The 19,366-nt window shown below is 31.1% G+C and overlaps 4 protein-coding genes across 4 annotated transcripts; all 4 read right to left on the bottom strand.

The window, feature by feature from the left end:
- Positions 472 to 2,481, bottom strand: LOC109131408. The gene has a single exon (XM_019242387.1). The coding sequence runs from the start codon at positions 1,286 to 1,288 to the stop codon at positions 527 to 529; it is 762 nt and encodes a 253-aa protein (XP_019097932.1). The 5' UTR covers positions 1,289 to 2,481; the 3' UTR covers positions 472 to 526.
- LOC109131243 lies at positions 1,823 to 2,997 on the bottom strand. Its single transcript, XM_019241940.1, has 2 exons — positions 2,532 to 2,997; positions 1,823 to 2,295 (listed from the first exon to the last, which is right to left on the bottom strand). The coding sequence occupies exons 1-2, from the start codon at positions 2,995 to 2,997 to the stop codon at positions 1,823 to 1,825; spliced, it is 939 nt and encodes a 312-aa protein (XP_019097485.1).
- LOC104771606 (zingipain-2-like) lies at positions 14,007 to 15,389 on the bottom strand. The gene is made up of 2 exons (XM_010496153.2): positions 14,898 to 15,389; positions 14,007 to 14,693 (listed from the first exon to the last, which is right to left on the bottom strand). The coding sequence occupies exons 1-2, from the start codon at positions 15,346 to 15,348 to the stop codon at positions 14,113 to 14,115; spliced, it is 1,032 nt and encodes a 343-aa protein (XP_010494455.1). The 5' UTR covers positions 15,349 to 15,389; the 3' UTR covers positions 14,007 to 14,112.
- LOC104771605 (phospho-2-dehydro-3-deoxyheptonate aldolase 2, chloroplastic-like) lies at positions 18,499 to 19,290 on the bottom strand. The gene is made up of 2 exons (XM_010496152.2): positions 19,020 to 19,290; positions 18,499 to 18,918 (listed from the first exon to the last, which is right to left on the bottom strand). Exons 1-2 carry the CDS (start codon positions 19,251 to 19,253, stop codon positions 18,670 to 18,672), a joined length of 483 nt encoding a protein of 160 aa, XP_010494454.1. The 5' UTR covers positions 19,254 to 19,290; the 3' UTR covers positions 18,499 to 18,669.

The raw sequence follows: 19,366 nt of genomic DNA, 5'->3' as shown, positions 1-19,366 counted from the left end.
GTCCATGTGTGAAAACCGGTTTCGGAAGAAACAATCCAACATGTTCTAGCGTCTGACCCTGACTCTTGTTTATAGTAATTGCAAATGCCATGGTAATAGGAAACTGTCGTCGCCTCATACGAAATAGAAACTTTGCATCAGGTGGACTAACATACATCCTAGGGATAAGTACTCGATCACCAACCTTTTTTCCTGTCACGATCCTTGCTTCGGTTACATGATTGGCTATCTGAGTAATAATTCGCCTCGTACCGTTACACAAACCTCCCTTAGGATCTATATTCCTTAGCAACATGACAGGTGCTCCTATTCTCAACGTCAAAACATGGCTTGGCAGTCCAGAAACTTGAATACTGTTTAGGAATTCCTGAGTGTAGATCATATCATCACGTCCGCTTGTATCAGACGTTTCAATACTATCAGAGCTAAGATATCGTCTCTCCTCACCTGTAAATAAGAAATTTTTAGAATTTTTTTATATGTTTTTAATATTAGAATTTAAAAAAAAAAAGAGAATTTCCATATCCTATTTAATTTGCATACCTGGAAGCTTAGTAAGCATAAACTGATTTATCTTATCAACATCGTCATTTTTTGGACTTAGAATAGCTCTTTCACTAAAGAATTTTGGATCAGTCCTCCTTGTAAAATGTTCTCCGTAGATATCTTTAACTATTGCTTCAATAGGATTTCCACTTGTATTAATTAATAAATCATCCGGAATTTCTATCTCCACATCCCCACTATCCGACTCGTTAATTTTGCCATCCCCGATATTAAGAAGCCACTTAGAAAAAGTAGCAAGAGCACCCGCATCCATACTATTACATGCCTTGCGAAGTCTCAAATTTTCGGTAAGTTTAAGAACTTTACAACTATTCCAAAGAACAGATGAGTTGATAGATGCTAAAACTGTCGCTACCCTTCCTCCTTCCGTAATAACTAGTAAAATCTGTCTAAAATCACCTCCTAACACAACAACTTTACCTCCAAAAATCTGGTCACACCTCACGATATCTCGCAAACTCCTATCTAAAGTTTTGTAACAAAGCTTGTTCATCATTGGAGCCTCGTCCCATATTATGAGCTTTGCTTCTCTAATTAAATTAGCAAGATCAGATTCGGCATCTATCGAACACACAGAATATTCATTAAGATTGATTGGAATACCAAATCTTGAATGAGCCGTTCTACCAACTTCCAAAAGCAAAACAACTATACCACTTGAAGCAACATTAAGAACAATATTACCTTTAGACCTTATATCAGCACCAAAAATAGTCCACATAAAAGTTTTTCCAGCACCACCAAAACCATGGACAAAAACATACCACCTTTGTTGTGATTCACAGAGTGAATAATTTCTTCATAAACACGTCTCTTCTCACCAGTTAGCATAGGTAACAACTTATCGTACAATTCCTGTTGTTTATGAGGCTTATATATTCTCTCATCTACGATAAGCCTATTTACTCTTGTGTTCATTATACTATCATATGGTTTAGGCATTTTCTCGAAGGCCGTAAGAGACGTCCCATTCGATCATAACATAAGTTCTATTTCAGTTAAACATATATTTTCTATCTGAGTCCGTGACAACATTAGACCTACCATAGTAAATTTAAAACACTTTATCATAATGTTTTCTTTCAAAAAATGAAATATTTTCATGAAATAAAATAAGTTTATGAAGTACCTGGATCGTTCTTGTTTCTCCTCTCTTTAAACAAAATATCCTCACACAAGATGTCTTTCATTTTATTCAAAACTTCAAGAGGAACAGTTAAACTCTTTGTATGCAGTAGGATCGCAAATAACTTCCTTAAAATTCCCCAAAACACCATTCACCTGCTTCATTTATAGCTGCAATGTACTCCTTATCGTCATCCAGTAATTCCAATGCATAGCAAGCTTCTTGGAAATCCTTATAAAGTACACCATTGACTGTTTTTAAATAGTCAAAGCTTGTTGGTCCTGGAATTTTATGAAGCAAAACTCGCAAGTAATAGGCTTGCCCTATACAAGGCGGTACATACGTAATTCTGCCTATTGCAAAACTTTTCCGTTTCTCTGACCTTGGCTTCCAAAGTTTTTCTCTGCTATTCCACACAAATTTAGATGGAATCTCAGCATACGTGAGTTCTTTGGCCTGGGGATAAATCTTGTTGCATTCCATCCAGCCCAAAAATTTAGAAGCTCTATTTGTTGTACGGTGCAAAACATCTTCTATTGGATCATCCTTGTTGTAAATAGCCAATTCTTGTTCTGGAAGATGAAACGGGAGTTTTTCTACGGCTGTAGTACGATAACAAATCGGGAAAGCAAAAATTCGCCAAGAAGCCTCACATGCAGATACATACCTAAAAAAGCTTGGATTAGTTTGACACGTTCTTAAAATATTTAAAAACTGTAAATAATTAAATATGAGAATGTTTGACAATTCGAATAAGTTGTTACCTGCAATTGAAAAACTTTTTAAATTTCATTTTCTTGATCTTCTTCTCCTACTTTGGCTCTAACATAGTCCGGACCTTTAGTGATGTACTTAAACAAATACTTTACTGAACGTGTCTGGTTGCACCACTCAACATTTATATGAGCACGAAAACGGAGTGATAAATCACGATTATAGGGAATAACGTAACTATTATAGTATTGAAAACCCCTTTTCTCCACAACTCTCCCATCGTTTCGTCGTCTATATATTGGATAACCAGCATTGTCGACAATAGTATTATTCATGAATGGTTTTGGGAAAAATTTAGTGCAATGCCCATTATTCATGCAGACACTATCTCTGTTCATAGGACCACACGGACCATGGATCATCACATCAGAAACAACTTCGTATAAATATTTATCCACCTCTTTATCAGGAATTTCAGCGCTTATGCATTTATCAATGTCGTCTGTTGTACGCATCTTATTGTCTGGGTGTAAAAACAGAATCATGTGCGCAATAGGCAGACCCCTCTTCTGGAATTCTATTGTATACATCGCTGAAAATTTTGAAAACAAATAAACATTTATACTTAAACATTAATAAGTTACATTTTTTGGAAGATTAATATAAATAATAATAAAAATAATTTAATACATACCAGAATTTATGATACCGAAAGTATTTTTCTTTTTCACTTGGTCCATTAATCTATCAAGTTTCATCTTGAAAACTCGACTACATATATCAGGTCTATCTTCTTTACTAAGACGATGCCTTTCTAGATAACGATATATTTGAGGTCACCTTGGGTTGCACGTAAAAGTTATGAAAAGATCAGGAAATCAATAATACTTGCAAGTAGTCATGGCGTCTAGATAATGTTGCATCATATATCTCTTTCCACCTGTAAACGATGACGGAATAAATATATTTTTTCCATGTTGTGCAAGATCTCCATGTCCTTTTTCAGCAGCTTCAATTATCTTATCGACTCTTTCAGTTCGGAGTTTGCTTTGGTTCATCCAAATGTAGTTCATCCTGTTTGACTCGATAGTAGTGAATGCATCGACTAAAAACTGCTGGAATAATTTGCCTGCCATAACAATAGTCGAAGACTCTTCATATCTTTCAAATATTATATACGCATAAAATTCCCTCATAGTGACTGTTTTCCTTTTACGTCCACGAGTATCCACGAATCCTATATCGATGCCTAATCTGAAATCATCTTCACCATAAGGGAACAACAATGGGTATTGTAAAGGCAAGTATGCGTGATGAACCTCACTTATTCTCTGTAAATTACCCAAACGACTTTCTATAACAATGTCACGTTTATTCACACCAGCCGTAAAATCTCCGGGTATTAGAGCAGCCACCTCTTTGCTGGTAGGAAGATTATGAGTCCTTGCATCAGTAGTTCTTTCTGAAGGTAACATTAATCGCAAACCTTTGCTACCGTCTTCCATATTAAATCTTTCACGTGCCGATCTAAACTCCCTAACATGCGGATTATGACTATCAAGCATCTTTTTTAATAGCCCAACAATCTCATGTCTTAAATCTCCAGAAGATCCTGATGTTCTATATCAACAACAAAACACAAAAATTTATAATAATCATGATTTGTAGAATATAACAAATTATATTAAAGATATTTAACAAATATTAAAGATATGAATAATATTTAAATACGTATTTATCAATATTGATAATTACCTAAATGCAGAGATTCTATTAGCTATCTCGTTACATACGTCATGTATATACAATTGCAAAAACATTGGTTCCTTGCCAGGTTCTGGTAAGATATCACCGATATGATGATAGTTTTCTCCGCACATCTGAAATAGATAGCTCAAAATATTTGATCTTAGGTGCATTTTCCTCTGGAATATTATTGTTTGGGTACGACTGGACACGGTCCTCTACCATTATTTATTGAATGATTAATTTTCCCACCTAACAATGTGAACGAAAACATCATGTTGTATGCTCGTATGTTATCGCAGAAGTTTTTACCCCTATCGTCGTTATTATAAAACGACGATAATAACGTTTTAGGTGCAGTCTTCAAAGTATGAAGTATTACTTTGCTGCGACGGCAACACAGTGAAAAATCCGGCTTTGCCTTTTTAGTTCGTTTATTCATCCATTCTCCATACAACATATATGCTCCACAATTATCACATAAAAAAGAAGGATCTCCATCATCATAATAACCTACATATATTTTTTAAAAATTATTTTTAATATATGTTAGTTAAATACATATTTACAAAACTATCTATAACGAATCAAATATGCATCGAGTTATACCATTATTTAATAACTTAGCTTTTACGGGAGGAAAGCCAAGAAACATATCAGATGTCGCATCGTTATCATTAATCTTGAATGAAATCCCATCAGTAGAGCTATCTGAATCACTTTCATCGTTCGTATCGGAATCAGTTGCGAAGAAATATGCGAAATCTTCCTGTAATCCGGGTAGAAGAAAATTTTCTGCATAGGTAACAATTATATTAGTTACTAGCATATATATATTTATTTATATAAATTTATTTTAAATTTCCTTCCCGAACATATAACCTTTTATCTTCTTTTGTGCCCTTTTAGACTTCAGTATTTGCATTCTTTTCAACCTTGCCGTCTTATGTGGATCAGGATACTGTAAATTCAATGCATTCGTAAAAGCAGGTAGATTTATCTTAGAATTAACACCTGTAGTTTAATAATGTTGTTGCGTACAATCTATTAGTTTTGAATGAAACGTATCTCTTAATGTAAAGAATAGAAAATGTCTGTACGTTTTCTAGAGATGGCATGTGTCGTTACATTATTCCTCCGATATGGAATCTTCGAAGGTCTCATTATAATACATCAAGTGTAGCAATCTGCAAAATGAAATTCAAAATACGATCAAGAATTCATATAATCGAGTAATCCTGACCATTTTAGTCTAAATTTTGTTGTTAGGTTTGTTTATATAAGAAGACGGTGCCATATATATTCTGTAAACTAAAATGTACTAGTTATTGATATATACAAATATTGACATATGTTTCTATATATCCTCTAAATTTTTTGAAATATTTTTTAAAAATATGTTATTTATCTTTCTAAATATGTATGGGGATCTCTAATTCGAATTTTTTGAGATTTACTTTCCTGGTCTTTATCAATATATTTTTTTTTCCTAATTTATATATCATAATTATTATTAAAAAAATATATCAACTTATAATTTATTTTTTCCATTAGTAACATTATACTATTATCGAACTTTCTGCTGGATTGTCATATCATAATTATTATTAAAAAGGTAATTTAATTTTGTTATCAAAACTAACACTGAGAAACATATGAAAGTGATAATATCCCTTAGAAAATCAAAATGAATTATAATAACATCATGATAATAATTATAAATAAAAATAGATATTATTATTAAATATTTAAATTAAAATTTAAATTCAAAAACGACATTCGAAAGTCAATCCTTTTTCATGTTAGATCTTTGCGTCCATATTTTGTTCTTCTCACACCAGATAGATCCAGTAACACCATTATCATATGTGTTAATTGACTCATTGATAGTCATGATATTGTATTCCATCCAAGTATGAAATTGAGATTTCTTGTTCGTTGATTTTAATATATTATCTTCACCATCAACAATGGAATTTTGAACGTTAAGATGCGCGAATGAGTTCTCTACAGAAGAACTTGATTCTTTACTGGTTTTTCTGTTTTTTAACTGGTTCCGGAATGTTATCCTCACAAAAGAAAACAAATTGTTCTGGTTGAAGTTGCGAACGGAGTGCATCTTCATCAGCTCCTGAACTTTTCTTGGTGGATAGATGAACTCCAGATGAACGTTTCATTATGATTCTGCACGTATACATTTGAAACATGTGAATGTAAATTACAATAATACAAAATAATGTAAATGCTTGATTTATGCTGTACCTTTTACGTCAAACAGCAAGAACTCAAGAATTGGTTCAGTTTTTTTTTTCTAGTTGTCATGGTTAAATAATAAGACTTATATATATATAACATGTAGAAGATAAGTTTTCACATCTGATAATATTATATTTCCTAAAATTTTGTATTGAATAAGCACAATATTCACCATTATGTTTTTAATATAAAAAATTTTGTTAACATATTCGTTAATGGTCATTTTCTTAAATTCTCATATTGAATATTCAGACTATTAAATTTTGCCTTTTATTTTTAACGTATTATCGTTATTTCTAGAATTTTGATTTATTTCAAAAAAGTTTTACTTTGGGGTTTAGAGATATCCTAACTATCATTATTTCCCAAACGATTATATAGTATGTTTTTTATTTATGTCACATTATATATATAATTATAATATTTGTTTATTTTTAACATAATTATAGTAAATGTCTGAAATAAATTTTGACCAATACCAAAACGTTAAGATGTTTTGAAGCGTTCGTAATTGTCTAAAATAATTTAAACTTTTATTTCCAAAATTAAACCAAGAAAAAGTCCAAAATAAATTTGAACCAATATCATGTTTTGAAGTGATGTAACTTGTTCAATCTCGGGGTTCAGTTTTGATTTTTTTCCTTGTCTTGCTGCTATGACCTCCGTTCGACCCAACATTGCTTTCTGTATGATCTCTCGTAGATAAAATCAAACTCATTTCAGCTGGTGCGATTTGCAACTTATGATCGTCGACATCCGAAGAATTATTTGAAAGTTCATTCCTTCCATATAGTTCCTACATTGAAATTATATACATTGAGATTTTAAAGATATAGAATTCATAATGGTATTATGGGTATTTGTTTTTTTTGACTTTAGTACCTTGCCAAATTGCACAACCATGTCATCCTTTTCCCAAAACTTTTCGACAACATAAGCAGACTTGTCGCTTTTTAAATTCTCGATTGTAATCGAAATTTTAAACAGCATAGTCTTCCCTACTAAGACAGAGAGACTTCCAGGACTAGCTGCAGTATCATCCTGACCAAAGGTGAACGCTTGATTCAATACTTGTTTATATATTTTAAAACCAAAAGGACTTCAAATGATACTATACTTACTTTAGGTATTTCCAAAGCCAGTTCTTCTGCTTTTATTTCCAATAAATAGTTGGGCAAGACCGTCAAAGAAGAGCAGCTTATTCTTTTGAGAACTTTCGTACCCAACATGAAGTATGAATTTATACCTTTTAAACAGTTTGGCATCACTTAAAATGTGCGTATAGTTCCAAATCACAATTCTTAAAAACATTTTAACAAACTAAGTGAAACTTACTTGTAATCAACATCCGTAACATCAGTATCACAAACTCCACAACTATAAAGTAAATCTTTTCCAGTTTGAGATTCTGGTGGATACGGTTGCACCTTCTTATTGCAAACTTTACAGGCAATATAATACCATTTAGGCAACACTTCAATAGAATAAATTGCCGCGATTGTCACACATGTTCGCGCCTATAAAGAATAAATCAAACATTCGTTCTCCCATAGATAATTCAGAAACAATTTAAGTTTCACGATATCAATTTTTTTTTAGAAACATTACCTCAAGTGCATAAACGATTTGGTCCATAGTACTCTTTTTGTTCATAATGAAAAACTCCTCATATAATGTCACTTTTGGTTTTTGAGGGCTTGGATCATCATCAAGTTGTATTAAATCAACAGCATCAGTGGGCAACCTGTAAATTTATGATAATAATAAGAATATGTATACGAATATAGCATGTCTTGCGGAATAATATAGAAGGAATATATATATATATATACATAATATATATATACTTACTTCTTTCGAAACGCGTCTGCTTCAGACATGACTGGATTTATCAGAATGTCGGTAGAGTTGAACGCATTGGAAATACTATAATTCCCTGTAACGTGGCAACGTTATATTTAACAATCATAAGCTTTAAGATTTAATTGGCAACGTTAGATTTAATTGGCAACGTTAGATTTAACGGATTTAATTGGCAACGTTAGATTTAACAATCATAAGCTTTAAGATTTCTTCTGAAAGTCAGATATTACCTTTCCATTCCTTCAAGCATGCAAATCGTATTACACAAACGACAACAATATCTTGATGTTCTTTTACTTGTGTATCAAAGATCACCCCACACCGTGCAATTTAACCGGGTTCCACTATATTACGAATGCATGAAATAAGAATAAAAAATTAGATATGATATTTCAAATTAATTTTAATTTTTCAAAATATTTACTAAGGATTCATACGTTAAATCTTGCAAATCAAAACTCAATTTGATATTATCCTTCCCTTTCGTTTTAACGCTATCAAGATTTCCGACACCAACGATCTGGCCGATTACATCTACAAAAAAACATATGAATTAATAATTTTTTTTCTCGTAAATTTAACTTTTAAACGAAGTTAACAACTCACCAAACAATATATTCTTGTCTAATTCTCCAGCCAAGATAGAAGTAAAAGTCTGAAAATATTTTTCTGGAACACGAACTGGGAATTCATCACATGGTTTCACAACAGTGGTTCTATAAAAGACGTTTTTAAATTCCAAGGAACTTGTCTTATAACTACTACCATAATCTACTAAGCTGATTGTATCAACTATTTTAGACTCGCCGACAGCGAGTTGGTTCTGAAATCTGCTAACCAAACCATCTTCAATAGATGCATGTATCCTTGTACCCTATATATAACGATTTGAAGTTAATAAGCTATTATCGAGATTCACTAAAAAATTCATAGAGAATTCAAATAAACATCACGTTTTAATATTTTATTAAAACTTACATCACTGTCAACGAAGACCATTTGTAGGGAATTGAATGACTTCCAAAGTCTTATGATACGGACTCTAATCTTTTGATGGTCTAACGCAGGGTTGAGATTGCCTAACTGAACAAAAGGACAAACGTTCATCTTTTTAGAAGTCATATTGAGTTGTGCATACGACTCTTTAACACATTAGCGAATCAATATTTATAAAGATGTTATACAATCGAATTGATTATATTTTTTTAGAATATTTTCTTACTTTATTTTTTTAAGACGATAATGATGAGGAATGTAAACATATCATTTATGAATATTCTCAATATGCTTAATATCATTATTCAAAAAATAAATTTAATATATTTTTACTCCTGAAGATTTAATGAAAATCATCAAGCAGTTGTAAATTACCATATGTCGATCTTTAAAATAAACATTATTTTGTAAATTATAATAATGGACTTTAAATTTTAAAATTACACAAATCTCTATATGTTATCATTTGCAATTAACATAATTTTATAAATAATCCCGAAAATGTTATTTTAATTAATTTATAAAATCTCAACATATTTTGAAATACAAATTAACCAAATGTTTATCAATAAAAACTAAAAATACAGAATATCGAAAATCGGATCTGAACATAGTTCTCAATAAGGATTTTGATGTTTCTCAAAGGAGTCCTCAACAGCAAGATGAATATAGGAGTCAAGTGCATCACTATATTTTTTAGAAGGATAAATTTTGATCAGTATTGTTAATCAACTAATCATTAAACAAATAAAGTTAGATATATTTATTACCTTAGGTCCATATCGAACCTATAGTCGGTATCATCCAAATCTTTGGTTCTTGACACATGATCAACGTAATTGTACCTACATATTTGAAGATAATTAGATATATCCACATATTTAAAATATATTATCGAAAGATGATCCGAAGTAAGACTCTGACTTACATGTACATGTAGTCTGCAAATTCTTGACTATTTGGGTCCTCGATAATCTCCGAGCATCCATCACCGTTGGTTAGGAGAACATTATCATCTAGCATCACCGATTATAAATTAAATAAATTATTCATTATCATAATTAATTGCATTAAATTTCTAAAATAATATTTTATAAACAAATGTAATCACCTTCAAATCTTAGTGCTTTCCACATCTTGAACAGACAGACCCTCTTCATGTTATGCAGTTTGAAAGTTTTGAACATATGATTGGCATAGACTCATGTTGAGAAGCAGTCAAGTACATATCCCCTTAAAAAACAATAATTTTTTATATCAAAAAAGGTCAACCAACGCATTTTATCAAGTACATATAACAGTTTCAAAAAATATTTCCATTCATATATAAACTTACTCAATCGACTCGATAGTAAATTTTATGTATCGATCAATCAAACTCCAACGAACGGCACTACCTTCTTTTTTGAAACTCTTAACTTCACCCATATTGGTAATGCATCCAATTAAATTAACTACCATAAAAAGGACTAATATGTATTATAAATAACAAATAAAAGTTATCTAAAACAATACATAATAAAGTATGACTTACCGTTGGGCCATCTTCCATGAAACGCATTATCATAAACACGTTTAAAATCTTTATTATCAAAAGGTTTGCAAATGACAGGATCTCTTGCAAAACTGATTATAGTTTTTTCTGTGAAGAAAATCCGATAACCGAGATTAGTTTTCTGGATTTGTTCTCTGTCGTCCTTGACTTCGAACTTCTCTATATCATAAGTTCGATCCTCTGACATATTAAATTCCGCAACACCATAGAATGTTGCCGGGATAGTAGCATGTCCAAATGTACCCTAATTCAAAGTATGATTATCCAAGGTATTAGACACATCATACATATGAAGAAACGACGAAATAAATTTGTAAAACATACGTCTTTGTCTACCAATATTAGCTCAGTCGATACATCATTCAACAATCTCTCACTCTCCATGAACGGAAAACCTTGACACAAATCATCCATCTCGTTGTCCAAGGATTCAATTTGTCGAGCATTACAAATCTCGTCATTTTAAAAAAAAAAATCAAAAGTTTTTGTGTTTGAGAGAAGTTTTAAAAGAGAGTGAAATGTAGAAGTTGAAAAGGTAATTGTTTAGTTTTAAGTTTTTTAACTCGACTATAAGTATTTATAAGGTGTTAATGGTTGCATCAAAAGTATTGACTCAAAGGGATGTTACCACTCACACCTGTAGACTAAATAATTGAAAGATTCATGAATATGTAGATATCATTGAATTATACAGACGGGAAAACTATTTATAATACAAAGGGGGATTAATCTAATATAAGACTTTGATTTATGTAATATATAATAAATGAAATAGTATTATAAATCAATTTTAATTCCAACCACATTATCATAGGGGTTTAAAGTATCATTTTTGTAAATATGAAATATAAAAAACATGCAGTTTAAATTTAAAATTAAATTTCCATTTCAGCAAAGGCATCCAACATCTGTGTGACTTGAGGACATGGAGGATTGATCATGACACTGGTACAATTATGCACCGTGGTTGCCATCCATGTATCTACATTAATAAAATTTTATAATTAGTTAACTTTTTTTATAAAGAAAGCAATTATAAATATATCAGTAAGAAATGATTCGAACCTTGATTACTTTCAAGTTTGGCAAAACGTAATACACATATGATAATATCATTGTCACGATGTATCCAATGATCATAGAAGCCGTTCGCGTAGTCCTTTGGTAAACGACATGAGAAACGATCACCCCTACAAATTATCATCATTGAGTACCTTTCAAATCATCGGAAATTTTAAATATAAAGCTAATAATTTAGAACAACTTACTTAATATTTTCAAGAACAACAAATAACTCATTCCATTCTTTGTATGGTGGACCTTGTTCCAAGCTATTTCTAACACTAATATTTTCCAATAGTTAAACTAATCAAACACTTCAAACTTAACTTATAATATAATAATAAATTGTTACCCTTACCTACACAATAATCAGAATCAAAATATCCACTTTTAATATCATTGAATGATACAAAAGAGAAAAATTGATCTGAAGACAAAGGAAGGATTTTCTTAAACCATGTCCCATCTCTCCAATGAATTCTAAAACGATGGTCAGTTGGCCTAAAACCGCCATCAACATTGCTTAATGAGAAACTTGATAACATTATTCATTCACCTTCTTCCAAATTGTTTAGAAAGATGTCACGATAAGGAGAACCCATCAATACATGGATGTTCGTACCCTACGTAAATGTTATACATAACTACATAAAACTAAATTAAATTTAAGTAAACACTATATAATGAAAAATATACCTTCTCATCGACTACGATTAAGTCTGTTGATTTGAAAAGAGGATGACGACACTCAAATTTGCTCATAAGTTTTACGTTAATTTTCCACTCATGAACGAAGGGATTTAGATCGTCCACATCAAAAAAATAGTCTCTCTTCCCAAACCTTTTTCTTATAGCATTGGATAGAAGGTTAGCCATATTTTTGTTTGAAAAACCTTTATAAAAGGATAATACATTCTGTCTTTAAAACGTATTTATATATACATAATACAGAAATATGTTTTGGAATTCCTACATCTAAAGATATTGTCAAATATTCATAATATTTATCATCGTCAAAATTTTAATGGTATTTGTAAAATAAACATTACTTACTAAATTATTATTATTATGTTTCCCGATATTTTTGTAAGAATTCTGTTTTGTATAAGTATTCAATATTTTTTAGATATGTACATTCCAAATTATGTTATCACCACAAACATTTTGGGATAATCAAAAAATTCAAATATATTATATATATATATATATTTTATCCTGATTGCAAACCTTATTTACAAAAGAGATTTAATTTCATATTTATATTCTATTTATCTTCATAATTTTTATGTAATTACCATAATTAGTTGTTAGTATATATATAAATATATATATATATATATATATATATATATATCTAATACAAGATAATTTTGTAAATTTAAAATATCAAAATAAAATCCAAGCTCAAATATCATAAATATTTTATGATATATCAAATTACACTTTAAAATTTCTTAATATCAGTTCTCCATTAAGGCAAAATCCTCAAACATTTGCGTGACTTGAGAACATTTAGGATTGATCATGACCATTGTACAATTGTGCACCGTTGTTGCCATCAATGTATCTACATTAACAATATATAATTAATTAACATATTTTATAGTCTAAGCAATAATATTTTTAACGTTTAGAAATAATACAAACCTTTGATAGTCTCAAGTTTGGCAAAACGTAACACACATATGATATCAAAATTTAATTTTATGAAAATTAAGGAACATTAAAAGAAAAAGAAAAAAACTCAAATTTGTAATGTTTGTGAAGTGCACAGATCCATGCTTACAACGACAAGGAGCAAATCACACAAAGGAATTAAAACTCAGCCAAAAAAATCTAAAACAGAGTTGTGGCGTATAACATTCCCATCGAATGAAGAGAAATCCACCAAAAACAGATTTATCTTAAAGTGATAAAGTCCAACAGAATGTTGGAGATCGCGACATGCCAACAAACTTGTCATCGGGAATCGTATTTTCCAAACAAACAGTTTTTTCCATAACCCGTTTTAGAAGTAGTTTTCACCATATGATTCAATACAAACAATAAAATCGATTTCTTAAAATTCGCTAAAGCCATCAAAGCGAAAAGAGGTATTAGGGGTACATATCTATGGAGAAATAAATGATTGTTACAGGCTACACTCAAGTTTCGATGTAGATTTAGACAACATTTAAACAATATTATATGATCACTTCAATATAAATCCTCTAATTAACCGAATCAGTTACGCAACCGGATAAGAAGCATACTGAGCTAAACCACACATGCCTTGAGGCCACTCAACATCTCTACGAAGCCTAATGTAACCATTCTCTCCCCAAGTCTTACCCCAAGAGTTCTTAGCCAACCAGTACTTGATCCCTTCTGGGCTCGTGCCGTACCCAACTAACGTCACTGCATGATTCACGCTAATACCACAGTTGCGCGCATTGTACACTCCCCCTTTGTAATGAAAGAAACCAGTCCCGGCAATGGCCACTGAGACAGGCTGTCCTGATACGGCTTGGAGTAACGCACGTTCGTTGTTGCTTGGAACGTATCTCAACCCTCTGATTACTGCGGCGGGTCTAGCTTTGGTCTGGCACTGGCCCTCTTTCCCATGGAAAGGGTATTCATTTTCTGAAGCAATGCCTCGGTTTTTTATTATGTAATTGTAAGCTTCTACTTCTGTTCCGCCCTTGCAACCCTGGTTATGCTCTCTGGCGCAATCTAGAAGTTGCTGTTCGGACAGTGATACAAGGTTTCTTTGGGCAATCTTTGTCAGACCTTCCACCGCTGCAATCGATGAGAACGCCCAACAACCTCCTGCCCATGCATATATATATATATTGGTTACTTAATTTACAAAACAAATCTTGTATTAATTACTCTAAACTTAGATTGATAATCATAACTTGGGGATCAAGCTTCGCATGTGAAATGTGTATAATTGTCACATTAAATGACTACTTGAACCAGCTATATGTGTAGTGACTGTTTATATTATAATCACAATTACGACAAGCTTACCACATCCTCCTTGGGATTTAACCGGTGTCACAGCTCCTTCCTTTCTCCAGTCTTTGCTTGTGCTGATGACATCACTGACGTTCCAATTCCAAGATGACATCGTCTCATCAACCACTTCAGATGGTGAAGTTACATTAACGTCCCTAAGACCGGTGTGGGTGGCAAGGAACTCCTCTTCGGTCCAATCCGTGAACTCATTGACACCAAGCTCGTAGCTTTGATTTCCCATGTTGTTGAAGTTTTCGATGAATTTTAAGTTTTTACTGAACACTTCAAGCCTCCTTTGTTTCTCGAATTCATCATCATAAACTCGAGAAAATTTAAGCATCCATTGCTGGTGGTAATCAACAATGGATGGCTCGTGCAAAGTGATACGAGATGTAGCTTGAGAGATCCTTAGATCCATGGTAAACATGATTAGTACCACGAACTTAAACACTACTAAAACCATTTTCGGGTTTGCTGAATAAAAGAATTAGAGTAATATGAAAAAATCACGTTTACTAGTGAAGTGAAGAAGTGAGAATAAAAAGTAAGGGTATTTTATAGAGTGAGGAATGTGAGTTGCTAGTTGCTATGATGGAAGCAAATGCAAGTTGACTCTATTGTGGTGATGTTATAGAAAGATATCAAGAAGGTCATCAAATTAATAAGAATATTATCTATCTATATTTATTGTTTAGATTTCTTTTTGTATTTGTTTCCATATAATTTAAGAATATTATCTACATTTATTGTTTAGATTTCTTTTTGTATTTGTTTCCATATAATTTAGGAATCTCTTCTACTACATATATATGTTGTAATTAAGTAACTATGTAATCTATATAGATTATGATTATGAATTTATGAGAGTGAATATAATTTGGTCAATACAAATTTTTCATCACCTTTAATACTTCATTGACTAACTTTATGGAAAAAACTTTAAAATACTTCATCTATTTTTTATTTGGAAGTTTAATACTGTACCTCATATTTTTTTTTTTGAATAAAAATATCTCATTTAAATATGGTTTGACTAAAAGTATTTTATCTTTATATCTCTATTATATTATTTAAGCAACCTTTTAAACAAATAACCCTACTCCCATGTGGTATATTACACAAAATGCCACTATATTTAATTACCAAATATAATAACCTCATCTTAATATTAATTTGTTGTAACCAGAAAACAGATTTTTTTATTAATATAGTTATTAAAAGAAAAAATTATTCACGTAAATATTAATATAGTTATTTCTTTAGTGTTTATTAATTATTTTCTTTTTATTTTTCAAGTCAAAAAATCTTATAAAATCAGAAAAAATCTTGAACAATAAATATTTACGTGAAAAATATATTATATATATTTTAACAACAATATTTTAGAAAAATAAAAAATATTTAATGAAATTATAGCCCAATATTTTTGAAATTATTTAATGAAATTATTCTAACAGATTTCATTTACTATTTCAGAAATCTTAGGAAACAATAATAAACTATTTAGAACAATTATAAAACTTAATTTTATTTATAAAACTAAGATTAAATATATGCATCCCTAAATTTTTTAATAATGACATACATATTTTAAAACTAAGATACAACATTGTTTATATTTTTAAAATATAAAATATTATATCTAACTTATTAAATATTTTTTTGCACTTCACATCGACGCAGAGACGTTCTAAGAAATCACAAATATTATATTTTATTTAATCTAATATATATAACTAAAAAATAAATCAAAAAGGTAAATCTAGATTTCTAAACATGATCGCTTTAATACAGGTTTTGTTTTATTTTTAGATTTTACCAAATTTATATGATAAAACAGATTTAAACATTGTATCATGTAGCCAAAACGGGTTAAAATCAGAGTATGAAACTAAGTAAATAAAATGTAAAAGATTATAAATTGTATAGCACGGAAACTATCTATACATTTCCATGTGCTAACTATCTAGAATGAAATATTCTTCAGTCAAGATATACTCATTATAGTTGCTCTTTTAATTGTTTTTCTTTTATTTTTCAACATATTACTTATATAATATATTAAGAACTGTCTAACATTTAAATAATAAAGAGGCTTAAATCATGTTATCAACCAATTTTTTCCAATTTTTTATTACAAATTATCAAAATCTTAACAAGGTATCAAAAGTATAGTGTTTCCAATTTACATAAGTTAATGCTTTTTATTTTGAACTTAATCCGTATTAATAGAATTTATACAAAAAATAGTTCATAATACATATATTCATAAATCATCTCAGAAAATCTCAATTTTATAATAAAGATATGGGAGAGTTACTAGAATATTACATAAAAGCTTCCTTATTACAAAAGTAGCAAACAATTGTTGGTAATTACTAGACTAAATTGTGTACCCTTAGTACCCTTCAAACTAGTATTGGGAAAAAACGTAATTACGGCTAATGCCATTAGTGGAAAAAAAAACATTGGAAACTGGGAGTAAGTCTACCGATCCTTTGACGGTATATTTATCTGGTACATCAAGTCGGTAGTTATAGTTTGTATAGTAAGGTGTCTGATTCAAGGTGTACGTACGATTGTTTTGGTACACTTAGTTGTAGTGTTGGTACACTTATTTGTAGTTGTATTGTTGGTACACTTAAGTTGGTAGAGGAATTGCCCTTGATGATAGACTTATGTTTTTAGCCGGTATATCGATAGACGTAAAAGGGAGTAAAGATATTTATGGTAGGCTAATGGCCTGTTGCGACAGAGTTATGGGACAGACCTCATCCTTTACAGATATTTTTGGTATACTTTGTTTGTTTTTCTCAATAGTTTTCGTAATGTATTGGTAGACTTCTAGTCTGTGGTAGATAGTAGGTATTTTTGGCAGCTGTAAAATCTTACCAGAATAATACAAATTTGTTTGAGCTGGCATTTGTGACAGTTGTACAACTGGATAACTATGTATAATTATGTGTATACCAAATAATTTTTTACTAATATCATGATATCTTTGGTTCATTTTACCACAGTGTGATGATTTTAAATGAATATTCCGCAGCCAAAATCTATTTTTTATTCGTTTTCATATGATCCATATTGAAATTTATTTTAATAATTCTACTACAGTTGCACCAAGTAGTTCAAGTTATAATGAAATTTTCTACCTAAGTAATCTAGTTATACATAAGACCTCACATTCACCTTAATATTCTATTAATTACAACCAAACAAAGATTGACATGAATCATCAACAAAGATTGAACAATTTTTGGGTGCCTATAGGTTCTGGCTACTAATATTTGGGTGCATGTAGGTTCGATTAACATGAATCATCAACAAAGATTGAACAAACTAACATAAAATCACATCAGTAGTGACCCTTAAAACAACTTTACCAGAGATTGAACTTTTGACCACAGATAAAGACAATTATCAAACAAATACCACAAGGACGTAGACAAACAGTTGTGCATCATAACAATGATTCAATCTCTATGAACTTCTGTAGTACCAAGCTTAAGTTCTTTTACACATTTATCGATCACAATAAGAAAACTACACAGATTCATAAAATTTACAAATGATTAACATAAGAATCAGAGTCAACATCTTCTTACCAAAATCAGAGTCAAATAATTTTCGTTGTAACAGAGTCAAATTTTACAACTTTCGTTCTTTATTTAGAACTGATTTAACAAGTCGACCACTCACAATATTTTAATGAAACAAAGCATAGCCCCAACATACAAACAACAATGTTTCACATTGGTACATAAACTCGATTACTGAAAACTTAGCAACTTTTAGTATAGAGCCTTCTTTTTCGCAGACGCTCTGCAATGATGAACTCAAGCTCAAGAGACTGAGAAGCGTTGAGCCTTGGGTCACCGTGAGTGTTGTAACGTGAGCTTAGGTCCTTGTAAGTGATGGTGCGTGACCCTCCGACACATTCTGTCACGTTTTGTCCCGTCATTTCTAAATGAACTCCACCAGGGAAGCTCCCTTCATGATCATGCACGTCAAAGAATGCTCTCAATTCAGCCTGATACACACCATGAAATTCATTTTATTTAATGTCAAATACATGAATCATAGACAAAATTATATCAAAAGTCAGAAGATGAAGTAAGTAGGAAGTATTACCCTGATTGCATCGAAAGAACGAGTTTTTAGCCCACTTGGAGCCATGATTGTGTTTCCGTGCATTGGATCACTAACCCAAGTCACAATCTGACCAGCTCCACGTACTGCTCTGATCAAGTGAGGAAGCTTAACACGCATATTCTCAGCTCCCATTCTCACTATAACTGTAATCCTTCCAGGCTTGTTCTGAGGGTTTAGTATCTCTATCAGCTTAACCAGTTCACTAGGGACCATTTTATCACTCACCTACATCAAAGTACACCAATCACCATCTGACAATTTCTCATACAAAAATCCATTGTACTGAGGCAATTGATAATCCTAAAGAGCACAGTTCTAATGATCAC

Source organism: Camelina sativa, chromosome 20 (assembly GCF_000633955.1).
Source record: "Camelina sativa cultivar DH55 chromosome 20, Cs, whole genome shotgun sequence".
Classification (NCBI taxonomy): domain Eukaryota; kingdom Viridiplantae; phylum Streptophyta; class Magnoliopsida; order Brassicales; family Brassicaceae; genus Camelina; species Camelina sativa.
This window is presented reverse-complemented; position numbering and strand designations above follow the sequence as displayed.